The sequence below is a fragment of the Rousettus aegyptiacus genome, unplaced genomic scaffold, assembly GCF_014176215.1.
Source record: "Rousettus aegyptiacus isolate mRouAeg1 unplaced genomic scaffold, mRouAeg1.p scaffold_m13_p_9, whole genome shotgun sequence".
Classification (NCBI taxonomy): domain Eukaryota; kingdom Metazoa; phylum Chordata; class Mammalia; order Chiroptera; family Pteropodidae; genus Rousettus; species Rousettus aegyptiacus.
In genome coordinates, this window is record NW_023416312.1 from 31,284,627 (window position 1) to 31,309,467 (window position 24,841).

Consider the following 24,841-nt stretch of genomic DNA (forward strand, 5'->3'; position numbering starts at 1 on the left):
GAAGGAAAAAAGGAAAGCAAGCAAGACAGCCAGCCAGACAGCCGTATGTGGCCTGCAAAGCTAAAATCATTTACTATCTGGTTCTTCATAGAAAGGTTGCCAACCTCTGCTCCATAGAAACCTCTTTTTGACTATACAGAAAAATGGGTTTTGATCCTTACAAGACTCCCTACTATATTACTTTGCAGGCATTACAACCTCAGAATGTTCCTCAGTGTGTATCATTGTGTTTTCTTCGGTGTATGTGGAGGTTTAAAGGTCTTAGGGCTGTGACCCTCTTCCACCTGGACAAAAGACATATTCAGGGAAGAAGAGTGGAAGGGAACAGAAGGTTAGAACTGGGGTTTTCAAAAGGGTCAGAGGGCCCAGCTACTGGGTGGTGGGGCTGTCAATCTGTTTGTTAGTCAGCGATGCTGAATGAACCCCAGACCGCTTATCTCTCCAGCCCCAGCCTACAGCCGGGTAGGAAATGGTGAAGAATGAGAAAGGGAGATTAGGACAAACCGGCCTCCTGCGGGGCTATTTTGACCTGGGGTGGGAGAGTTGGGGGTGGGGCGCAAGGGGGCAACACCCCCTTCCTTCCAGGCATGCACTTTCCTTTACAACTTGGGAGCAGAGGTTACTCAGTGGAGGGGGTGCCCGGGAGAGCTGCCGCTTAAGAAAAAATAAAAACTCCCCTCCCTGAGTCTGTTCTATCCCCAGGCACTATTTTATCACAATTTTCCAGATGAGGAAACTGAAGCACAGAGATGTTCAGTAACTTGCCCAAAGTCACATGGCTATAGTCGCATAAGCCGTTACCTTATCTGCAAAGCAGCCTTAACAATGGGAACTACCTCAGAGAATTGTGGCTTACAAAAATGCCTGATACGTAATACTTACTATCTTTATAATTACTTGCCTTATTAAGACTCCTTCCGCCCCGCCATACATTTTTGCGGCAGAATATTAATAGCTAACATTTGGTGACTGCTTCCTGTGTACCACTTTTGTAAACATTAACTTAAAAAAATCCTCGCCACATTTAGCAGCATCACCACTCCCCTTTGGCCACCTCCAGCCTTTGTCCATTTTCAACCCGGCTCCGACCCGCCCGCGATACGTCATCACGGCGCGCAACGCGGGAAGCCGCGGAAAGGAGGGAAGACGCCTTTTCTTAACTCGCTCGCTCGCTCGCTCTTTTTAGTCATCGCCCGGCACAGCTGTTGCGGGTTCAGAGAGCTCCTAAGGTGACTGGACAGTGATAGAGAGATGGTGGCCAGGGAAGCCAGATTACAACGTTGGCGGTTGGGGGAGGGGTGAGCTTGAATTTGCCCCGCGGTTCGCGCAAGCGCAGGAAGTCCCGCGTCGCACCCGGATGCGCAAACAGGCTGTTAGTGAGCTCGCGGGGAGGTGTGGTCCACGGTCCTGCGTCACGATCTGTGGTGTGGGCGGGATCTCGGCGAGCAGTAGAGAGACCCGGCCCAATGGAAAAGCTGGTCTCGGGCGCCCGCAGCCCTACAGGTCTCCAGGTATTGGGTAGTGTGAGCCGTGGGCGGAGTTTAAGAAAAGGGCGGTGCCCAGTGAGTGGACCTGAAGGGATTGGTTGGCGTTGGCGGAGGGGGCGAGGGCCGGTGGGAGGTGGCTCGAAACTGACAGAAGGGACTTAGGGAAGCGTCTTGGGTAGGGTTTGGGCGGGGGGTGGGGCCTGGTGGAAGGAAAGGGGCGGTCCCCTGAGGAGCGGAGCTTGTTGAAACGTTAGGGGCGGGGTCTGGCCAAGTGGAAGGTGCCGTTCGGGCCCGATAAGGGGTGGAGTTAAGTGGAGTCGGACCTAGGCCTGGGCCCGGGCTGGGGCTGGGTCTGGCTGAGAGAAAGGGTGGGTAATTATCCAGGGAGATTGGCTGGGAAGGGCGTCAGTGAAGAGATGGGGTCCGGGCGAGGCTGTGAGGAATTAAAGGATCTGGGAATGAGGCTTAGAGCGGTAGGGGCAGTGATTTTCTGGAAAGAGCGGGCCCTAGAATGGTCTGAGTCTGGGGGTTAATTGCTCTTTGAAAGGGCAAGACTTTGAAGGGGGAAAGAGTAGTGTCAAAGGGGTGGGGTCTAGTGAAATGGGCGGGACCACGTGGAATGGACACCCCAGTGGCGGAAGAGGGCCTTGAGAGAGGCGGAGTTTAGAAGGTGGTAGGGGAATAGCATAACATAACAACAGATGGAGACTAGAATAGGGGGCGTCGTCTTGGAAGGGGCTGGGATGTGGGGTCCTCAGGGCACCCCAGCCCCTTCAGTCACCTCTGCTGCACCCCCCAGAACAGCATCAGGGGTGAAGTCTCCCCGACCATGACCTCCACTGGCCAGGATTCCACCACAACCAGGCAGCGAAGGAGTAGGCACAACCCCCACTCGACCCCCCACGACTCCAACGTCACCTTGGTGAGGCCCCAGACCCATCCTGATGAGGGGGAGGGGGAGCAGTGGGCCGGGCAGTGGACTCTGACCTTTCTTTTTGTTTGGCAGAAGCGAGGTACTAAGAAGGGTGCCACACACCACTCCAGCCCCAAACTAGCAGAAGTTAAGAAGAAAGGCAGAATGAAGAAGCTCAGCCAGGCAACAGGGCAAGACCTAATCATGGGGCTGCAAGGGCTGGTGAGAGAGGCCTGGCCACAATTTAGCCTCCTGTGACAATCAAAACCCTGAGTTTCTCCATCCTGGACAGTATGGGATGTTCCCTCTGACTCAGGCCCTAAATGGATCTGTGTCACCCATTTTTTCCTTTGCAGGATCTGAACCTTGAGGCCAAGACACTGTCTGGTACTGGCTTGGTGTTCGATGAGCAGCTCAATGAATTCCACTGCCTCTGGGATGACAGGTGAGTCTGACTACTCCAGACTATCCCTGAACCATACAAATACGCACTCTTAGAGCCATTAGCAAGAACGAATCCTTTCTTACACTAGCCTAGAGACTGAAAACAGATAATTTAGGGAGGTGGGGCTCAGGCCTGGAAAGGTTCTTTTCATTTAGCTAGCAAACATTTATTGAGTACCTACTGTGTGCCGGGAGTTGATGATACAAATGTGTTGGACAATATGGGCGGGGTCCCTTCTCAATGATAGATGAGTAGAAGAGCAGATTATTACACAGCCAACAGCAATATGAAGTGTTTAATGAAGGAGGGCTTAAGATCAGGGGCTTCAAAAGTGTTTAATAGAGGATCCTAGACTAGCATCCAGGGTTCCCAGAAGGCATCCTTTAAGAAATGACATTTGTGCTGAAAGGGAAGAATTATACCTCTCATTCACTCACACCTGTTGTAATCCATCAGCAAATTCTTTTGGCTCTATGTTCAAAATGTATACAGTACCTGACCTCACTGTCTTCACTGCCACCACCATCATCACTCACTGAGACTGAGAGGCCTCTTCACTGGTGTCCTGCTTCCACCCTCACCCCTGCTGTCTGTTTTCTACACAACAGCCTAAAACACATGTATGAGATGATGTTCTCTTTCTTAAAATCTTTCAAGGACAGACCGTTTCCCGCAAGGTAAAGTCTAAATTCTTCTTCCTGGCCTCTTAGGTTCTATGTGATCTGGCTCCACATCGCCTTGGTAACCTCATCAGCCAATCCCCCTCATTCACTTTGTTTTACTTCACTTCACCCACACCGGTTCCCTTGCTGTTCTTCCAACATGCCAGGTACTCCCTCATCTCAGGTCTTTACCCTGGCCAGTCTTTCTTCTAGAGATCTGTTTCTACCTTCTTTCCTCCCAGTTAACATTCATATCAATGAGACTCAGAGAGGGCTTCACCTGGCCATCCCCTCCCCCCACCTACCCAATCTTAAAGATCTTCCTAGTCCATGTCATTTTTTGGTCGTTATTATACTTATGTGTTTATCAGTTCAGTATTTATCTACCCTATCCCAATGGAAGACTCAGGATGGCAAAACACTACACTACCAACTCCTGAGGAGCTAGGAACGTGGCAGTGGACAAAACAAACAAAACCTCTGCCATTGTGGAGATTACATTTTCAATGGGGAAGACAGACAGTGAACAACCAAAAAGTAAATGGTACAGTGTGTTAGAACTGCTGTGCAGAAACACCGACATGGAGAAACACTGACATGGAGAAACACTGATGTGGGAGAGAGGGTAGCTGAAAGCTCAGTAGAGGGGACTCCGGTTTTAAATAGGATGGTCAAGGAAGGCCTCACTGATATTTGAGCAGGGATTTGAAAGAGGTGAGGGAGAGAGCCGTGGAGACATCTTGGAACAGAGTGTTCGAGGCAGGGAGGAGAATAGCTGGAAAATACTTGGTTTGATGAGATGGGAGCCACAAGAGGTGGGACATGATATGATTTGGGTTTTAACTGGTGTCTGGCTACTGTGTGAAGAAAGAACTATTGGGGGGAGTGAGGGCAAAAGCAGGAAGGCCAATGAGAAGCTGACTAAAGTAGGCCAGGCAGGAGGTTATGGTAGCAGCAGTGGAGGTGATAAGGAGAGGGACAAGCTCTGGATATATTTTGAGAACAGAGCCACCAGGCACCAGGGGTGACTCCAAAGCTGCTGGCATGAGCAGTTGTGGAAGAGTGGATGGAAAGATGTGCAGGGACAGATCTGCTGCTCAACAGTGTCCTCAGATATATGTCTATGTATGCATGTGACTATATTTCTGCCAACCCAGCTTCCCTGAAGGCCCTGAGCGGCTCCATGCCATCAAGGAGCAGCTGATTCAGGAGGGCCTCCTGGACCGCTGCATATCCTTTCAGGTGAGTCCCCTAGCCCTGGGTGGAAGGCAGGAGCTGGCAGGACCTGGATGTGGTGACTGCCTTGGCCCTTTGTTCCTTGTATCTCCCCAGGCCCGGTTTGCTGAAAAGGAGGAGCTGATGCTGGTTCATAGGTGAAGGGTTGGAAGCCTTGTAGGGTTGGGGAAGAGGCTACCCTGAACACACCAGGGCAGAGTGAATGCTTTGGGAAGGAATGTCATGGGCTTTGGCCTTGGGCAAGTCACTGAGCCTCTCTGAATCTCACTGTCATCACCTGTAACATGGGGGGCTAGTAAACATAACTTTCTCAGGAGGGTTTGATATGTGCTGGGTGCTTAGAATGGTGCCTGACATAGCATCAGCCCATGATGAGCTATTGTTGTTATAATCTGTGTAAATAGCTGGTAGATGTGTGGAAAGCAATCAAGGGGTTTCCCAGGGGACTGCAGGAACCCAGAGTAAGGGGCCTTATGTTGTATGGCCCAAGGAAAGCTAACTTGGCAAAGGGGGTGTCTGATCTGAGTTTTAAGAGGAGAAAAGATCAGTCAGATAAAGAGGAGAACTGAAGGAAGGGAGATACAGACAGCTGGAACAATCTGGCCAAAGTCCTAACAATAGGATTTGATATGGCTAGAGCAGAGGGCAAGGGATGTTACTGGAAATGAGAAAGGCTAAGGAAGAAGTAGGGAGTATGGCCTATATCCCAGCTGTTTCCCCAGATTGACAATTGAGGAGGTCTGACTTGTCCAGGGGTCTGGTGCATGGAGGGCTTAGCTGGGGAGGGGACAGAGTCCTGGCTTAGGGCCAAGGAGGGAGGCAGGTTCCTGAATCTCATCCCTCATCTGTGTCTGCAGCCTAGAATACATTGATCTGATGGAGACAACCCAATACATGAATGAGGGAGAACTCCGTATCCTAGCAGACACCTATGACTCAGTTTATCTGCATCCGGTATGGATGAGAACTGTGAGAGCAGAGGGTGGTAGCAATCCTGGGTATGCCCACACCCACACCCACCCCACCCTGGGAGTAGTAACCGAGTGGACAGGGCTGCTCTCTCCCTCATGCCTTCTCTGGCTCCCAACTGTCTCTCCAGAACTCATACTCCTGCGCCTGCCTGGCTTCAGGCTCTGTCCTTAGGCTAGTGGATGCAGTCCTGGGGTCAGAGATCCGGAATGGCATGGCCATCATCAGGTAGGACCCGCTAGCATTTGGCTTTTTTACATTTTAAAAAAGTCCTTCTCTCAATTGTAAAATGTATTGGTGATGGGTAGTGTATTTACATGCTTAAGGTACAGAAGGGGGCACAAGAAAATTTTCCTCCCACCCCTGTCCCTGCTTCCCAGACACCTGCTTCCTCTACTGAAGGTAGTCACTATAACCAGTGATTCATATGTCCTCAAGAAACTGCCTGTGCCTATTTATGGAGTAAATACCATATTTCATTGATTCTAACGTGCATTTTTTTCATATTGGTAACATCTTGAAATCCAGATGCATCTTACAAACAGTGACATCTCAGAATTCAGTTGGTTACACATCTCAGAATTCAGTTGGTTACATTTTCTGCTTTGTTGTTGGCATGTAAAATCATAGTATATCTTATCACCGTTGGCATCCTAGAACTGATGAAATACAGAAGATAGAGCCTTTCTCTTCCCTCCCCATTTTTTCAGGAGTACACACTCCCTTTCATACCATACAGTTTCTACTTATACATCTTAGAAAGCTTTTCCTAACAGTGTCTAGCTTAGACCCATGTAGAGCACCATTGTGCAAGTGTACAATAAGTTAACCAGCTCCCTAACATTGAGCATTTTGGTTTCTCCCAATCATTTGCTGTTTCCCCCCCAAAAAAAATGCCACAGAAAATATTGTTGTCCATTTATAAATATGCTATTTCACACTTTTTGTTATACAAGTTGTAGGCTAAGTCTCCAGGAGCAGAATGACTGGGTATGAAGGTGTATGCATTGGTAATATTAATGAGCATTATCAAGTTCCCTTCAGAGAGAGAGAGAGCAGTAGACTGAGGGTGGAGGTTCGAGGGCCCTAGTTCCTCAGTTCCTGGCAGATTGGTGGGCATCAGTACTGGGATAGTTGTTGGTCTAGGATTAGAGAGTAGGGGCAGTCTGTCTTTGCAGAGGAAGACCCCACCCCTGCAATCTGTGGCTTTCCCTGTCCTGCCCAGGCCTCCTGGACACCACGCCCAGCACAGTCTTATGGATGGGTATTGCATGTTCAACCATGTGGCCGTGGCTGCCCGCTACGCTCAACAGAAGCATGGCATTCAGAGGTCAGCAGCAAGCAGGAGGGGAAGATGTGATAGGGGTGGCATGGGGTAGGGTAGCTTGGACTGGGTGCTTCCCACAGATGCACCTGGATCCTTTTACACAGTGCTCCCCTCTCTCCTGCTCACAGGGTCCTTATCGTGGATTGGGATGTGCACCATGGTCAAGGAACACAGTTCACCTTTGACCAAGACCCCAGGTATGCCTCAAGTGCCACCCCAGATGCTAGACTCCCAGCCACCCCTACCCTTAGAGGCCTAGCCAGAAGGGGCCCAAGAAGGAAGGGGAGGCATTCACATTCATTGGGTCCTCCCTAGGACCAGGTCTGTGCTTCTGTCTGCATGTCTGCTCTCTTAATTTCACTCTGAGACAGGGACTGTTGAATTTCCCATTTTACAGATGGGGGAATTGAGACTTACAGGTTATGAGATCACACGGAGGAGAATGGGAAGAGATGAGATTCGAGCCCACAAATATTTTGAGGTCTCATTCATCAATTTACCCTGGAGCTGAAGTGAACCTCAAATTACTGCTTTATTTTTTCTAATTATGACTACTGCAAAGTATTTGTTAAAAAAATTAAATAGCACAGAAATGTCTATAGCGGTGAATCTGTTGTAATTCCCATCACCTCGAAAATAACTGTTGATAGTTTAGGTTATATCCTTTCAGAATTTTTCCTGTAAATGTATGAATACTCATTATCATCATTATTATTAAGACATTGCCTAATGGTATAATCCTCTATGTGGTCTTTGCCAATTTGCTTTCGCATTTAATAGCATGTGGTGGACACTGCTCCATGTTAGTGCCCCTAAAAAGCACCTCACCCTTTGTAAGGGCTGTACAGTGTTCCATTGTATGGCTGTACCTCTGGTTATTTAACTCCAGGACATTTATGATGCATCCTAGTTCTAGTTTTTACTATCATAGACAGTTCTATAGTGAATAGTCTGGCAAATATATCATTTTACACTTCTCTGAGTATACCTATAGGATGAATTTCTAATCATGGATTAGTGGGTCAGAGGATCGGCATGCTTTAAAGGCTGGAATCTACTGCCAGCCTTTCCTCCAAAAAGGGTGCAAGCTTACCCTTCCTGCAGAAAGTGATTGAGTGCATCCTTTTCAATAGGGGACACTACTAAGTTGTTTTATCTAGCCTTCTATTGATCTGTGTAGAATCTACTTCCCCCCCATAGATCCTGAGCATCCATGGCCCATTATCTAATCTAGGTTTGCTGTTCTCTAGACATTGCTTTATTATTTTCTATCATTCAGTGTTACTAACAGGTGCCCAATATCAGTCTGATTTTCATTCCTTTCTGAGTAATATATTTTCCTTCCTGAAGGTTTTAGAGTCTTTTCTTTATCCCCAGTGTTCTGAACTTTCACCCTGGCCCCTCATTCTGCTTATCAGTGGGTAGAGATTTTACATTTGAAGAACCATGCCTTTCTTAAATCCCTGTAAGTTTTCTTCTGTTCAATCTTTGATGATTTCTTCTACTATATTCTTTCTGGTCTCTTCCTGTTAGATGTTAGAACTCCTGGTTCAATCCTCTGTGTCTTATTTTTTATCTCTTGTTTTCTACCTCCTTATCTTTATGCTGTGTCCTAGGAGATTTCTACAACTTTACCTTCCAGCCTTTCTGTTGAAGTATGTATTTGGACATTCTTTTAATCTCCAAAAGCACTTTCTTCCTCTGTTTCTATATCCTCTCGTTCCTGATCATGTTTTCATAGAGTAATAATTAGAAGTGCTTTAAGTTTTCTTCAGTTTTCCTCAAACGTTTAGCAATCTTTATTTGGCCATTTATACCTAAGAATGATGCACCGTTGCAGGTGGCTGTCCTGGGGCTAATCTGTGGTGATGCATGTGGGTCTGTTTCCTGAAAGGCATTTCCCCAAGATGGTGACAGTGGCAGGAAATGTCTACTGTCTTCTCGACTTTAAGGAATGTGGGCAAGGAGGCGTACATTATATAGGATCCTGCCAAATACCAAAAACAAAAACAAAAACAAACAAACAAACAAAAAACAAAAGAGGGTATCTTCTTGGAATGACATCTCTTTTTGTTTTTCTCTCAGCCTTGGCAAAGGTTTGTCAGTTTTACTTATCATTTCAAATCTAGCATTTGGCTTTTTTGGCCATCTTCACTGTTTTATTATTTTTTATATTTCATTATTTTTTCTGTTTTTGTCAGAAAAAATTAATTTCTCCTGTGTTTTTTATTTTGTTCATTTCTGGCTTATTGAATTGAATGCTTTAACATTTATCAACTCATTGGACAATCTTGTTTCATCTATACCTTCCCTCACTGCTGCCTTCTTATATTATTTAAAAGTTAATCCCAGATACCTTATCTTTTCTTCTGTAAATATATCAGAATATATCTAAAACATAGAACATTTTTTAGAGCATAACCATAATAGCATGCCTGAGCAAATTAATAACATTTTGAAAATATCATTAATCTTTTTTTTTGTTTTAATAAATGCATTGTTCTTTTGTGGCTATATCATTGACAATATGCAGGGATACGAGGAATTGTGAATGTATTCAATGCATTCTTCCTTATGAATAAGAGTGTATAAATGAAAAAGAATTTATTCATGCTCTTCAATCTCCCAGCTTTCCATCTCTCAGTCTCTTAACCCCAACAACAGGGTCATGGGGTAGAGATAAGTTAGATAGTCCTTAAAAGACTATTATGAAAACAAGGAAAACGGGCAAATTAAAGCTAAGTAGTTAAAAGAAACAAGTAAATTTAGTGAATTAGTCATTCGGTGAGTTGGCTATTCAGGATTGATTTTGTGTGCAGTGACCTGGATCTGTGCTTGATTTCTCTAGGAGGGAAACCCCAGGTCATCCCCACAGGCTCCTGGAGCCTCAAAGTACTTTGCAGGGATTTGTTGAAATCTCTTATTGTCTGAATCCTTTCTCCCATTCTGTCTTTCTGGGTGGATACTTGTTTGAAATTCCTTTACTGTCTTTTGAGTGGGATCATAAGAGAGAGAGGAGGTAAACCTGTTGTTACCAATCCACCATTCCTTCACTGGAAGTCAGTTGAACTTATTTTAAAATCTTCTATTTGCTTTATAAGTTTAGTTTCCTGGGTATTAGTTCTTCTTTTAACTCTGGTGGCTCTCTTCTGGGGTGGCTTTCTTTAAATCTTTTCTTTAATTCTTTCTTCTCCCTGATGATAATCTTTATGTTCTACTGTGTATTTCTCATAAAAAAAAATCTTCCACCTACTTAATGCCTTAAACTTTCACATGGGTTTCATTCCCCAGTTCCAAGATATTTTTCTTAAATTTCAAGGATCTTTTTATAACAATTGCATTAAATGTCACAACATTATAAACATTTATTAAAATGGCAGTCAGGTTTGTCTAGATTAATTGCTTACCACTATTTCTTGCATTTCCCTAAAAAGGGAGAAAGAATGCTGCCTTAAATCCTTCCTGGAACAAGGCAGGGAGCGGATGAACAGATGGATGAATGGATGAGAGATTATTCATTTGGATTACTTCAGTCAGTATTAAGCCCTCCCACAGCCACCTGCTGGGCTTTCTGGACCATTGTGTCTTTTTAGTATCTGTTCTGCATGTCAGTCCCCCTCACTGCTCTGAGTGCTCGGTTTCTCACTTATACAATCGAAGAAGTAGTAGAGGTGGCCTGTGAGATATTGGGAAGAGGAACTGCCCCCCTTACCAGCCTCGTGGAGCCCTAGCCAGCACTCCCACTGCAGCTCCACACACAGAACCAAGTCCCACCTGCCCTAACCCTAGCCCCTAAGTCTCCCACTTCTTTCAGGGGAAACACTAAGCTCCCCAGCCTGGCCTGATACTCTTGTCAGCCTTAGCTGGCTTCTGCCAACTTTGAGCCCCACGTTCCCTGTGGGCCTCTCAACATCACAGGGTTTGTTCATTGTTACTACCTTAGTCATAGGAGTAGGTGGATGGGCAGGCATGATCTAGAGTCCCCATGGGGTCAGGAGCCCTTGGGGGTTGGGATCGACCCTCTAGCTCTCTGAGTCTTGGAGCTGGGCCTGGGTGAGCACTGACAGAGGCAGCAATGTTTTTGCAAAGGGAAGAGTTCTGATAAGAGAGGAAATGAATGAGTGAGTGAAGTAATGGATAAATAAATGGAAGAATGCATGAATGTGTGAATTAAACAATTGGGAAAATAATGAGAAAATGAACAGTTGAGGAAACTCTGGTAGCTGTGTGTTGGGGTTTTCTGGGGGGATTGACTCCTCAACCCCATGCTCTCTCTGCCTTCAGTGTACTCTATTTCTCCATCCACCGCTACGAGCAGGGTCGGTTCTGGCCCCACCTGAAGGCCTCTAACTGGTCCACCACAGGTTTTGGCCAAGGACAAGGATATACCATCAATGTGCCTTGGAACCAGGTCAGTGTCTGCCCACCCGTTGCCCCCAGAGTGAGGCCCAGCCCAATCCTTCCACCGGTTCGGGACAGAGAGCAGAACATCCCCATCTCATCAGTGTGTGCCCCTATCTGCAGGTGGGGATGCGAGATGCCGACTACATTGCTGCTTTCCTGCAAGTCCTACTGCCAGTCGCCCTTGAGGTCCTGGGGGTCTGGGGTTTGTTGGAGCAGGGCAGTGGTTATGGATGGGGTGTGAGGGCAGGTGGTCTCATGTAGTCCTTTCCCCCCTCAGTTCCACCCCCAGCTGGTCCTGGTGGCCGCTGGATTTGATGCCCTTCAAGGGGACCCCAAGGTAAGACGGGCTCCTTGGGGTGGCAGGTAGGTAGAATGGGCTACATGGAGCCAGGCTGACTTTTCACATCCCCTCAGGGTGAGATGGCTGCCACTCCGGCAGGGTTTGCCCAGCTAACCCATCTGCTCATGGGTCTGGCAGGAGGCAGACTGATCCTGTCTCTGGAGGTGAGTGACTTACTTGATCTCTGAGCCCGTGGATCCTAGACGACATAAGAACAAAGGTTTCAAGTCTGGCAGGAGTTTCTGCCCTAGCATTTTCACTTCTTAGCTGGACAACCTTGCCTAAATCACTGAACCTCTTTGTGCCTCCACTTTCCTTATGTGAAACGGGCACAATGCTAGTAGTAATCACCTCATAGCACTGTCCAGTGAGCGAAATGAAGTCACCTTCTAAATTCCTTGTTGCTTGACATTTACTCAGCACCTGAGTAGTATTACTACTACTCTTCCCTGGTAAAGTCTGGTTATTTCCTGACCCCGCTTACACTCTTCTCCCAGGGTGGCTACAACCTCCGCTCCCTGGCTGAGGGCGTCAGTGCCTCACTTCACACCCTCCTGGGAGACCCTTGCCCCATGCTGGAGTCCCCTGGTGCCCCCTGCCCAAGGTGAGCCCATGTGGAGGAGGGGGAAAATGAGACTCTCACTGCCCACTCTGGGGCATTTGGTCACACTTTCCCATCCCCTGTCCTTCAGTGCCCAGTCTTCACTGTCCTGTGCTCTGGAAGCCCTGGAGCCCTTCTGGGAAGTCCTTGTGAGATCAGGTAGGAGGCAGGGAGTGGGCTTAGCCAGGGGTCAGGAATGGAATGAGTCATTAGGGAGACTCTTCCAGACCCCACTCTGACTTTCCTGGGCTGCCTTGCTCAGGGAGGGTCAGGCCCTCTCTCTCACTGGGCCTTGATTTCAGGCCTCCCAACCCTTTTCACATTTGGCCAAACTGAGTTCCAGAGTATTATAGTGATCCAGGATGGAGGAGTAGGGCGAATGTGGCCTCCCCTTCCAGGTGAGACCCTGGAGGAGGACAACGTGGAGAGGGACAATGCAGAAGAAGAAGAAGAAGAGGAACCATGGCAGCCCCCTGAGCTCCCAGTCCTGACGTGGCCAGTGCTGCAGGCTCGCACAGGGCTGGTCTACGACCAACAGATGATGGGTCACTACAACTTGTGGGATAAGTATGTGGTTGGATGGCCAGTCTGAGTGGGCAGGGGTCTCTCTCCTCAAGCACTAAGCCCTGTATGTGTTCCCCATCTCCCAGCCACCACCCTGAAATGCCCCAGCGCGTCTCACAGATCATGTGCCGTCTGGAGGAGCTGGGCCTTTCTAGGCGCTGCCTCACCCTGCCTGCACGTCCTGCCACAGACGCTGAGCTGCTTACCTGCCACAGGTCAGACCCTCATGCCCGGGGTGGTTTGGGGTCTCAGTGCACACATGCTAACTGGCAGCTGGAGCCTGGGTACATAGAGCTGCTGGGGGACATGGGAGGGGCCATGAAGGGGATAGAACCACCTGTCCCTGGTATTCCCTCTTTGCCTCCAGTGCTGAGTATGTGCATCGTCTGCGGGCCACAGAGAAGATGAAACCCCGGGAGCTGCACCGTGAGAGTGCCAACTTTGACTCCATCTACATATGCCCCAGCACCTTCGCCTGTGCAAAGCTGGCTGCTGGCTCCACATGCTGCCTTGTGGAGGCTGTGCTGGCGGGAGAGGTGCATCTGCTTTGGGGTGGGGTTCCAGCTCGAGAGGTGGTCCTAGGGGATGGAGAGAGGTAGCTTGGAGAGAGTTTGGCAGAGCCTGAGAAAAGTGGGATGGGGAAGAGACCCCTGCACACCAGAGGCCTTGCTCACTGGGAAGTCTGGCCAGAGGTATGAGAATGTGGAGCTGGGTGCCCCTAGCAGCTAGTAGTGGGAGAGAGGGAAGAGGAGAAGCAAGGGGACAAGGGGAGTAAAAGCCGTGAGGGCAGCAGTTTGTCTGATCTTGGCTCCTTGCTCCTCCCCCAGGTTTTGAATGGTGTTGCTGTGGTGCGTCCTCCGGGACACCATGCAGAACAGGATGCTGCTTGCGGTTTCTGCTTTTTCAATTCTGTGGCTGTGGCTGCTCGCCATGCCCAGGCCATCAGTGGGCATGCTCTACGGTGAGGGCTCCCTGGGATGCTCCCCCTAAGCCCAGTGCTTACCCGCAGGTCCTGTGGTGCAGCCCCAGCAGGACTTACCCAGAAGCACCCAGGGTCTAGTTACCCAGCACTTCCCTAGAAAAGAACCAAGGACCAAACTTCTCAGTGCTTACTCAGAGAGGACCCCAAGATTGTGGCACCCAGGTGCTTATAAAACACCCACCCTCCATAGCATTTCTGGCCCCTGATAACTATCTCAACAGAACCCAGGGTCTGACCCTGAGCACTTGTTCAGAACCCAGGCTCAGCTGTTCTGTCATCTTTTCTGTGATAGGACCCACAAGCACTTTTCTTAGGGACCCAGGATCCTGCCACCCACAATAAATGTCCCTGCAGATATACCCCAGGAGTCTAGTCCCTGCCCTCTCTCAGGGGCTGAATGTCCTGGGTAACTGAGAAGCTGTTCCTCCTCAGGATTTTGATTGTGGATTGGGACGTTCATCACGGTAATGGAACTCAGCACATATTTGAGGAGGACCCCAGGTGAGGGGCTGGAGTGGGGGTTGAGGTGTGGCCAAGGAGGTAGGTGGGCCATGCTTCAGGGGTGCTGGGTCACTAACCAGCCATGGCCCTTCGTCCCACCCTGTCTCTGGCAGCATACTCTACATTTCCCTGCACCGCTATGATCATGGCACCTTCTTTCCCATGGGGGATGAGGGTGCCAGCAACCAGGTGGGCTGGGCCGCGGGCATGGGCTTCACTGTCAATGTGGCCTGGAATGGGCCCCGCATGGGTGACGCTGAGTACCTGGCTGCTTGGCATCGTGTAGTGCTTCCCATTGCCTACGAGGTATGCTTTAGGATGTATGTAACACAACTGTGTGAGTGGCAGCAGGTACGCATGTGTCTGACTTCTGGGTGACTGATCCTGTGAGACAGTCATGGGGACAGCGTGGGTGATTCTGTGATGGCCTTTGCATATGTCTGACTGCGCACAGTGGCTATATGTGACTGCCTTCTCTGCAACTGTGAGGAACTTCTGGGTGTGCAGGGGTGGTCTGTGTATGCCTGGCTGTGTACATGTCCTGTGCGTACACCATCACTAGTGCCTATCTGTATGTGACGGTGGCCCTGTGTGACTGCCGTCTCTGTTGAACTGCATGTATAAGCGGGGGAGGGATTTGAGTATATGTGCTAAACTCTGTAGAAGTAGCTATTTCTACCATTTCTACTACCATTTCTCTGCGTGACAAGTGTTCTCTCTGATAGCCAACGTGTGAATTTCTGTATGTGGAAGGCTGTGTCACAGTCATCTCTGTCTGTCTGCCTCTCTGCTGTGGCTGTTTTGTGTGTCTCTCTCTGAATGGGGGTGGCCTATATACATTTGCCTGACTGCATGAGGCTGTAGGTAACTGCATTCTCCATGTGTAAACTATGTGTCTTGGCAGATTGTATATGTGTGACTAACTCCAAGTGCAGCTAAAGCGCCATCTCTGTGACCTATGCAGATGTGCTTGTGTGTCTGACGATGCACTGTGGTTGTAACTACCTTCTGTGTGTGTGTAACTGTGAAATCATGTGTATGACTGTGTGTAAGTAACCACCTCCTGTGGGCACAACAGTGTTGTGTGGCTGTTGTGACTGTGGTGATAGTAAGTGTATGATTGTGTCTGTGCAGGGGTGACTATGGATTACTGTCCCCTCTGTGAGAAACTGTATGTGTATGACTTCTACAATGTATGTCTGGTTTTTATGGGACTGTCTGATTGTGGATATGTGTGCCTATATGTGACCACCTTCCGTGTGTGGTACTTGCATTGTCATTTTTTATGATATAAGCGTATATATATACACCTCTCTTTGGCACTGTGTGTAAAACGATATGTCTTGTACATGTGTGTCCCATGATTGACTCAGGAAGGGGAGTGCGTGTCTCTTGATCTCACCCTGAGGCATATGTGTGAGGACATATCTCTGTCTCTCTGTGTCTCATGTCACTGTCTCTTGACAGCTGACCCATGTCTCAGGACTCTACCTCATGTACCCGTCCATCAGTTTCTAGTGTCTCATGTCTCTAAGTCTGTGTCTGATGTACCCATGTCTCTGTGGATCCTTCTTCATGTCTCTCTGTCTTATGTCTCCACATCAGCCCCTTTGTAGTTTCAGGGCTCTGTTCTGTGTGTCTCCCAGCCTTCAGGTGTCATGTCTTCATCTCTCTGACTTGCCTCTTCTTGTCTTCCTTTGTCCTTATTTTAGTGTCTCTAGGTCTACCTCACCGCCTACCCAAGCCCCTCATGTCCATGCATTTCTTATTTCTCTGCCTCAGTTTAACCCAGAACTGGTGCTAGTCTCAGCTGGCTTTGACGCAGCACGGGGGGACCCGTTGGGGGGCTGCCAGGTATCACCTGAGGGCTATGCCCATCTCACCCACCTGCTGATGGGCCTTGCCAGTGGCCGCATTATCCTAATCCTAGAGGTAACTCTCTCAGTCCCTCTTCCCATGGTGGGGGTGGTTTGGAAGACTTGGAGTCCTACCCTTTCTGCTGGCTGGCTGGCTGCAACACTCAGGGCAATTTTCTAAAATCTCCTTTGTGTGTCCCACCTGGGATTGTTGACACATACTGGGCATTAATAACAGCATTAACAACTTTCATTGAGTGCTCATGTGTAAGACACTCTCCTTGACACTTTATATGTGTTATTAATTCATTGAGAAAGCATCCTTCTGAGGTGGGGTCTGCTGACCTCATAATTTTCCTCAATCAAGATCAGGGAAACTGAGGTACGGAGAGGTGTAGTGACTAGGCCAAGGCCACACATTTAATAATAGCAGAGCCAGGGCTTGCATTCAGGCAGCCTGGCTCCAGAGTCTATGCTTTTTACCACTACTCGAACTGCCTCTGACTGTTTCCCAAGACAAAATAAAATCACTGACCTTTTGTAAATTACTCAGTGCCCCTGCCCCCGGGCCTCAGTTTCCTCATCTGTAAGATGGGGCACAGAAGAGTGCTATAGAAGTGCTGTAGCTTATTACTATTATGCATTCTTCACACACTAATTTAACCCTCTCAGCAATCTTATGCGCTAATTTTCACTGCCTTACAGATGAGGACAGTAAGTCATAGAGATATTAATTGGCTGGTAAAAAGTCCCACAGTGTGCCCAGACTGCTTGTGGCAGGGCAGGGTGGTGGTTAAGAACATGGATACTTTCATCAGATTGCCAGGTTCCAAGCCCAGTGCTGCCTCTTCCCAGCTCTTATGACCCCAGACAAGTCATCTAACCACTCTGAGCCTCAGTTTCTTTATCTGTAAAACAAGCAGAGACTGGAGTTCCTATAGAGTGTTAGAAAAGGGGGTTCCCATACCAGGTCAGGGCAGGGGTTCATATAGAGAGAAAAACCAGTTGTTTCTGTACTGATTTGGGGCAGGTGTTTTTGTGTGGGTGCAGCCAGGGGTTCTCATACTGTGAATGAAGGTTCCTGTACAGATTGAGCACGTGTGGTTTGAGGATTAAATGAATTAATATGCATAAGGTCCTTAGAATAGGCCTAGCATACAGCAAGCACTTAATGAACAACAGCTATTACTGTTACTATCAGTATTGTTATTGTGGTTATTATTATCTTGCACTTTACATCACAATTTGTCCTCCTCAACAACCACTTCACACAATGGATGCTGCCCCATCTGACAGATGTGGGTTCTACTCACTTGTCCCCAGTCCCCACCCTCTAGACTTGCAGGGCCCCAAGGTAGGATTAGGAGGCAGGATGTCTTGCTTCCCAAATTCCCTGAGGACACACCTCCTCTTTTTTCTTAAAAAGGGTGGCTATAACCTGACATCCATCTCGGAGTCCATGGCTGCCTGCACCCGTACCCTCCTTGGGGACCCGCCACCCCTGCTGACCCTGCCACGGCCCCCACTATCTGGGGCCCTGGCCTCGATTGCTAAGACCATCCAAATCCATCGCAAATACTGGCGCAGCTTACGGGTCACAAGTGAGTGGGTGTGGGGAATTGGGGACAATGAGGGGCTCAGGGGAGGGTGGGAATTAGAGGCAGGAGAGGAGTTAGCACTCACACTCAAGGATCTCCCTCCCATGGTTCCAGAGTTCGAAGACAAGGAGGGACCCTCCAGTTCTAAGTCAATCAAGGAAGCACCCCAACCAGCAAATCCTGGGTTAGCTGAGAAGCTGACCACACTAGAAGGGAACATTCTGGATGCAACCATGGAAAAGGACACCTCAGCATCATCTGTTCAAGAGTCTACTCCAGCCCAGAATAAGTCACAGACGGCTGTGGTAGAGCTCACGCAGGACCAACACTCAGAGGCAGCCAAGGGGGAACCCATGCTGGACCAGACCACCTCAAAGGCAGCGACACTGGACCAGACCACCTCAGAGGAGGCTGTGGAAATTGCTAAGCTGATCCACACCCCTCCAGCCCCATGCAGTAACAACCAGACTCCTCCAACCTCACCTGTGCAAGGAGCCACAGCCCAGATATCCCTAAGTAAGCTGATTGGAAATCTCAGGACCTTGGAACTAGACAGCAAGGTGCAGGTAAGACCCACCAGCACACCCACGTAGTAGGAACAAGGGGCAAGAATCAGGCCTCTCAGATACATCTCTTGCCTCTGTGTGTCCAGGAGGCCCCAGAGTCTCAGATCCCAGAAGAGGAGAGGCTACTTGGAGAAGCAGCTGGAGGTCAGGACATGGATAATTCAGTGCTGATGCAGGCCTTTGGGAACACTGACCAGGTGAGCTCAGGGAGTGGATAGGACTATGGCTTTCTTCTCTTGCCCATTTGTTCCTCCAGGTAGAAGCATGTGTTGTAAGAGCGTATAATGGGTAGATAAGTCCCTAGCTTACTCAGTTTCACCCACCCAGGTCATGTTTTATGCTGTGACACCACTGCCTTGGTGTCCCCATTTGGTGGCAGTATGCCCCATTCCTGAAGCAGGCCTGGATGTGACCCAGCCTTGCCAGGACTGTGGAGCACTCCAGGAGAACTGGGTGTGTCTGTCTTGCTATGAGGTATGCAACAGAGGAAGGGGATGGGGCAGAAGTTGGCCTAGGAACAAAATACAGGTGGGTGCTGATCCCTGCCCCGATACTCACTCCCCAACCTCAGGTCTACTGTGGTCGTTACATCAGTGCCCATATGCTGCAGCACTATGAAGGCTCAGGACACCCAATGGTCCTCAGCTACGTTGACCTTTCTACCTGGTGTTACCAATGTCAGGCCTATGTCCACCATCAGGTAGGCCCTAAGCAGACCCTGTAATGTGTTCATACTCTCTACCCCCACATACCTTCTGTGATTGGGTAAGGGGAGAATGGAGGCGCTTCTGCATGTGGGATAGTGAAGGAGGCAGGATGGTTGAGGGCCGGAGTAGGGGCAGCCTCCTGGCTGAGGTAGAGGGGGTCCTCACTCTCTCTTACCTACTGTATCTTGCCTCCTCCTCCTCAGGCTCTCCTAGATGTGAAGAACGTCGCCCACCAAAACAAGTTTGGGGAGGACATGCCCCACTCACACTAACTCCCAGAACATGCTCCTCCTCTCGTCTTGAGACCCAAGATAGACCAGCCTTAGTTCATTCCAACCTGTACCTTGGATGAGGAGCAGCCTCTATCCCATTCTGAAAACTTTACAACTCACTAATGGATATGATTTAACTGTAAATACCTGTAAGAGGACTGTGATGGTGACTTATAGATCTGCCCCTGCCCACTGCCTGCTCTAGGCATTCTATCTACTCTGCCCTAGAAGGAAAGTAGAACCAGCTCAGTGGCCCCAAGAGAGGGGCTGATATGAAGAAGGTGATACTGTGGAGGGAGGGGGGATCAACTGGCAGGTATGGCAGGGTTACATATGTAATAAAGTACAAACTATTACAAAACCTGGAGAAAGTCTTTTAACCTTGAGTGGGTAGAGAAAACACTCCTGGCCAATAGGGCTGATCAGTCCCCTGACCAGCCAGTGCCCAAAAAACTAACTGGAAATGGAATAAGCAGCTTGACTGGTTCCACTATAGATTAAACGGTGGAATCTGTGAAAAACGAGTGCCTGCCTTAGAAAAAGGAGCCTTACAGCCAGTCCCAGCTACACCTTGGGCTGAGAAGGCAAGAAAACTATCAGGAATTGTTCTCACCAGGCCTCAGTCTCCCCATCTATCTTTTAATCCTGATCGTGTGTGTGTGTGTGTGTGTGTGTGTGTGTGTCTAGGTTTAACATACTTACATTTGATATTAATGGGTAGCTTCGTGGGGAAAGCATTGACTAGGGGTGGGGAACTGGAGGATAATTTGGGGATTTTATTTCTCCCACATAATGAAAATTAATTTGGGAGTTTCCTTGCCTTTCTTCATGGCTACATTATGACCTATAGATGACTACCGGAGCCCATCCAGTCAAGGAGACCCTTCTCCTTGAGGGTTGTGGCCATCTCAGTCCATCTTCCTTTTAAGGAGCATTCTGGATGCCCCACCCAATAGTCCCTGCTTACATCTCATTGGTCAGAACTGTGTCACATGACTCATAGCTGCAAGAGAGTCTGGGAAATGTTTTAGCCTTGACATATATCCACTTCAAACTGGGTTCTTTCTGCCCAGACAGAATAATCATAACTGTTTCCCTCCAGGAATGGACACAACCCTCTCCAGCACCTCTTTCCCTCCAAGAACAGACACTACTCTCTCCCAAGACACTAAAAACCCTGCTCGAGGTAGCACAGGCTCCATGGCCTCAAAAAGGCACTCGTAAAACATTTTCCAAAGTCTGGCCACTCAGGTCAAAAATCTGACACCCTACACACACTAAAAACCCAAAGCCGCAACCCAGTTGGAGGGAAGGTAAGGGCCAGGTGCAGCAGGACACGCGGCTTGCGGGGAGGTCTGGCCGCTGCCAGCAGCACACTCCAAGCGGACCTCTTAGGTGCTCACCTGCAGGCGGGATCAAGACCCGTGCTCACCCCAGGGCGGGGAGGGGGAAGGTGAGGGGAGGGGTTGCGCCTGTGGAGGGGCCTGAAGGCGGGACGCGCATGCGTACCCCCGCCCCCATCCCACCCCCAGCTCTGGGGCTGGTGCAACACCTCCTTCCCTGTCAGTCCTGTCAGAGCTGCCGCGGGTTCAGGTCCGAGCACTACGGCTTCTCTCAGCACTGAGGTGAGCCGGCTGGCTGGGCCCCCAGCCTAGCCCCAACCTGGGAGGGCTTTCCACCTAGGGCTTTGGGGGTGCGACCGAGGTGGTGTTTGCAGGTATCCTTCCCCTTCTACTTCCCCTCCTCGGGGGCCAGCCTCCATCTCCCAGCCCCTCTGGCAGTCGGCTTTGTGGAGGCCAAGCTGGGCCAGGGGCTGCGCTGGGCTGGGCGGGAAGCGGTGCTGTGAACTGAGCCTCAGGGCGGGACGGTGTCCCTTCCCCCACCCCGCCCTGTTCCCCCTAAAGAAAAACTGGCCGAGATGGTCCAGATTGAGCACAGTGTTAGGATTTTAGAATGAAACGTGGGGGTCACTCCTCCCCGCCCCAATCTTTCCACCATACCTAGCCTAGTCACGGGAAGTGTGACCTGGTGAGGTTGTTCCGAGCTAGTCCTGAAAGGGGGATTGTAAGGGCCCGCATTAGGGTGGTCCCCCTACCCCCCACTCTCCCTTAATCTGCACACCCCCCCAAGCTCATCCTCCAGATCAATTAGGGAACACAAAGGACACACAAAGGATTTAGTTCGGGCAGCCGGGATGGTGGTGGGGGTGCAGTGGAGTGGGGGAGGGGGTCACGGGGTCTCAAGGGCCGTATAATGACGCTCCAATAGCACTTTCCACCACCAGTGGTTCTGTATTATTGTGAAGGGTGAGACTTCTTTTCCGTTGATCTCTGATGGGCTGTGGGACCTCGGGCCAGTCACCGCCGTCCCTTTACTTCTCTGTGCCTTACTGTTCCTCATTAATAGAGAGGCCACAGTGATTATAGCCCAAGCCTCACCAGGGTGTCAGGAGCACTAAGTGTGGTCCTGGCAGGCGGGTCACCTAGCACAAGCTAAGCTCTCAGTAAATAATACCTACTGCTTTTAGGATCATAGTCACAATCATGGCGACTTTCTCCAAGAAGGAAGAGCCCATCTCACATGTCCCCACTGATTTCCATCTGCCCAGGCCCAAACCGAGGAGACATCTTTGACCCCCTCTCCTGTCTCTTAATCTCTCAGCAAATCCTGCTAGTTAATTCCACCTTCAGAATATCCAGAATCGACCTCTCTTCTGCATATCCACCATCATCTCCAACCTGGTCTACTACGGTGGCCTCTTCACTGCTTTCACCCTCGTCCCCTCCTCTCAGCCCTCACAGCTAGATCTTCTCCCTCTTCCTGTCCCCCCCCGCCCCGGAACTCTGTCCCCTGTTTACCTCTTTACTCATCACGGCCCCCTTCTTTCTGGGTGAGCACATCCAATAACTAGTTTCAGGGATCTCTCTGGGCCGAGGACCCCACGGCTGGATCCCCTTGCTTCCCCACCCTGACCTCGAGCTCCCAAACTCAGAAACCCCCATGGACACCTGAAACCCCCATCTACTTTCAAGTCGCCACTGCTCCTAGGTTTCAGAGAGACTGGTAGCAGGCATTACGATGCATTTCCTGAGACCACACATTGAATAAGACCAGGATGTGTATTGAATGAGTTAACGGGTGATTTTTCTATTAATAACTGCTAACACTAATTGAGCGCCTGCTGTGTGCCTATCCTTTTCTAATTGCTTGGTAATTTACTTGCTTATCTTGTTTATTGTCTCTTCCTCACTTTCAGAATCTAATCCTCCCAAGGGCAGAAACTTTATTTTGTTCACCGCCAGGTCCCCACCCCCACACCTCTCACATCCTCCAACCTCCCCTCCCCCCACACACCCATTACAATGTCTGGCATGCCAGAAGCTTCTTCAAGTAATGAATTAAAAATTATAATAAGAATGCTAACATTAACTGAGCACCTTTCTGCATGCTAATCACCACCTGTTGCTGGAATATCTTTGTTGTCTGCCTTCCTGACTAGATTGTCATATTTTTGAGGGTTGGGGCTTGTTATCTATTCTCTCCCCCCACCCCCACCTTGCCACACAGTAGCAATATGTTGAATATCTAGATCATGGCTAACGTACCTCATAATTTGCTTATTTATTTGGTTCGTTGTCACAACCTTTTAGAACATAAAAACTCCCTGGGGACAGGAATTTTGCTCCTCACATACTATATTACAGGCGATATGCTGGGCTGGGATTCAACTATTCAAAATTTAAAATCAAAATTGACAAAATCCCTGCCCTCCCTCTGGAATGGGGCAGGACTGCTAATGAGCAGAGGGTTCCTTTTTGGAGTGATGAAAATGTTCTAAAATTAGAGTATAAGGATGATTGCACAATTCCATGAAAAAAACAAAATTCATTGAATTTTACACTTTAACTAGGTTAACTTTATGGTGTATCAATTATATATCAATTAAGCTGATTTTAAAAATCCCTGCCTTCACAGACTTTATGTCACAGAAGGGAAAGGGAAAATAAACAACACAGGTAATATATACAGCATATTAGAAGGTGATTAGCACACACTAGGCATTTAGTAAATGTTGATTCAATGATACCAGCTGTCCCCTTGCCCCCAAATGGTCTCCTTGCCTAACCTACTCCCCCATGCCCTCCCCCTCCCACACACTGTTGTCTTCCTTCTCTTCCAAGTTGCAGGATCTGCTGTGCACATCTCTTCCCTGGGCATGGCGCTACAAACAAATCCTAGCATGCTAGATCTGAGCCTGAGCACCAGGAGCCTTAACACCCAGGAAGAGAGCCACAGTGCTCCAGAACCCTCTGAGAATGTTCGCAAGAAGCTGCCCGAGTACAAGGCGGTGGTGGTGGGTGCAAGCGGTGTGGGCAAGAGTGCGTTGACCATCCAGCTGAACCACCAGTGCTTTGTAGAAGATCATGACCCCACGATCCAGGATTCCTACTGGAAGGAGGTGTCCCTGGGCCAAGAGGGCTGCATTCTGAATGTGCTGGATACGGCAGGGCAGGCCATTCACAAGGGCCTGCGTGACCAGTGCGTGGCTATTGGGGATGGTGTGCTGGGTGTCTTCGCCCTCGATGACCCCTCGTCTTTAACCCACCTGCAGCAGATGCGGGCCGCCTGGGGTTCTCACTACACCCGGCCCCTTGTCCTTGTGGGCAACAAGTGCGACCTTGCGAATAACACCGGAGATATTCGTGCCACAGCTGTAGCCCTTGCAAAGAGCTGGGGGGCCCCCTTCGTGGAGACCTCAGCCAAGACACGTCAAGGCGTTGAGGAGGCCTTTTCCCTGCTCATCCTTGAAATCCAAAGGTTCCGGGAGACCATGGCAAAGGAGGCAGGTAGAAATAAGGCCCGACACCGGAAGATCATGTGCCGTTGTGGTTGTTCCATATGCTGAAGGTCTTAGTCAAGAAAAGTGGACCCTCCCCCAGGCCAAGGGTGGTGGGTCCTTGACAGACCCCTGAGCAACTAGCTATGTGGGACACTGCGTGTACTGAGGATAGATATAGGCTCCTCTTCTGGGGAGGTTTTCATTTGGTGATAGGATTTTTGGTAATGTGGGGCATACTGTTATATCTGTCAAGTGGAAAAATTTTGTGCAAAATTAAATGATAGTCTTAAGTTTCCAAGCTGCCTCCATGCGAAGTGTTATGTGGGTGAGAGTGAGACTGGGGGAATGTTACTTGAATTGTGAGAATTATTTCATTCAAGAAATGGGGAAACCGCTGTGTGCCAGTCCCTGCTTTAGGTACAAAGGGTGTAGAGGCAAACAAAACAGTTAAAAAAATCTCTGTCCTTGTACATGTGATGTAAGGCTATGTATTAAAGGTAGATGAAGGGATAAAGTTTCAAGAAAAGCCTTACTGAGTAGGTGACATTTGAGCAAAAATGTAGATAACTGG

General features: G+C 49.1%; 2 protein-coding genes across 9 annotated transcripts; both read left to right on the plus strand.

Annotated features, from left to right (window-relative positions):
- The first annotated feature begins 1,121 nt into the window (after positions 1 to 1,121).
- Positions 1,122 to 19,793, plus strand: HDAC6 (histone deacetylase 6). Of its 7 annotated transcripts, none has more exons than XM_016153335.2 (29): positions 1,122 to 1,229; positions 2,287 to 2,409; positions 2,494 to 2,622; positions 2,757 to 2,845; positions 4,665 to 4,749; positions 4,840 to 4,880; positions 5,601 to 5,697; positions 5,843 to 5,940; positions 6,938 to 7,042; positions 7,168 to 7,236; positions 11,324 to 11,450; positions 11,564 to 11,629; positions 11,721 to 11,780; positions 11,858 to 11,947; positions 12,281 to 12,387; positions 12,476 to 12,543; positions 12,783 to 12,951; positions 13,035 to 13,163; positions 13,316 to 13,484; positions 13,776 to 13,909; positions 14,363 to 14,431; positions 14,545 to 14,737; positions 16,214 to 16,363; positions 17,714 to 17,888; positions 18,000 to 18,451; positions 18,538 to 18,648; positions 18,779 to 18,925; positions 19,023 to 19,151; positions 19,362 to 19,793. In XM_016153335.2, exons 2-29 carry the CDS (start codon positions 2,317 to 2,319, stop codon positions 19,428 to 19,430), a joined length of 3,420 nt encoding a protein of 1,139 aa, XP_016008821.2. In that variant the 5' UTR covers positions 1,122 to 1,229; positions 2,287 to 2,316; the 3' UTR covers positions 19,431 to 19,793. The 7 variants fall into 7 exon arrangements, with proteins under 7 accessions (XP_016008821.2, XP_016008826.2, XP_016008819.2 ...); XM_016153340.2 differs by having other exon boundaries at positions 1,123 to 1,229; positions 2,292 to 2,409; XM_016153333.2 differs by lacking the exon at positions 1,122 to 1,229 and adding an exon at positions 1,489 to 1,511.
- Positions 18,541 to 24,821, plus strand: ERAS (ES cell expressed Ras). 2 transcript variants are annotated; one of them, XM_016153341.2, is made up of 2 exons: positions 18,541 to 18,648; positions 23,612 to 24,821. In XM_016153341.2, the coding sequence occupies exon 2, from the start codon at positions 23,647 to 23,649 to the stop codon at positions 24,334 to 24,336; it is 690 nt and encodes a 229-aa protein (XP_016008827.1). In that variant the 5' UTR covers positions 18,541 to 18,648; positions 23,612 to 23,646; the 3' UTR covers positions 24,337 to 24,821. The 2 variants fall into 2 exon arrangements, with proteins under 2 accessions (XP_016008827.1, XP_016008828.1); XM_016153342.2 differs by having other exon boundaries at positions 18,551 to 18,648; positions 23,618 to 24,821.
- The last annotated feature ends 20 nt before the right edge of the window (positions 24,822 to 24,841 follow it).

What these genes read in the sequence shown, in the direction of transcription:
- HDAC6 (XM_016153332.2), top strand. Translation starts at nt 1,904, where the DNA reads ATGGGGTCCGGGCGAGGCTGTGAGGAATTAAAGGATCTGGGAATGAGG. An exon ending in CCCTTCAAGGGGACCCCAAG is followed by an intron (nt 11,781 to 11,857) that starts GTAAGACGGGCT and finishes ACATCCCCTCAG; the next exon opens with GGTGAGATGGCTGCCACTCC. An exon ending in AACTAGACAGCAAGGTGCAG is followed by an intron (nt 18,452 to 18,537) that starts GTAAGACCCACC and finishes CTGTGTGTCCAG; the next exon opens with GAGGCCCCAGAGTCTCAGAT.
- ERAS (XM_016153341.2), top strand. Translation starts at nt 23,647, where the DNA reads ATGGCGCTACAAACAAATCCTAGCATGCTAGATCTGAGCCTGAGCACC.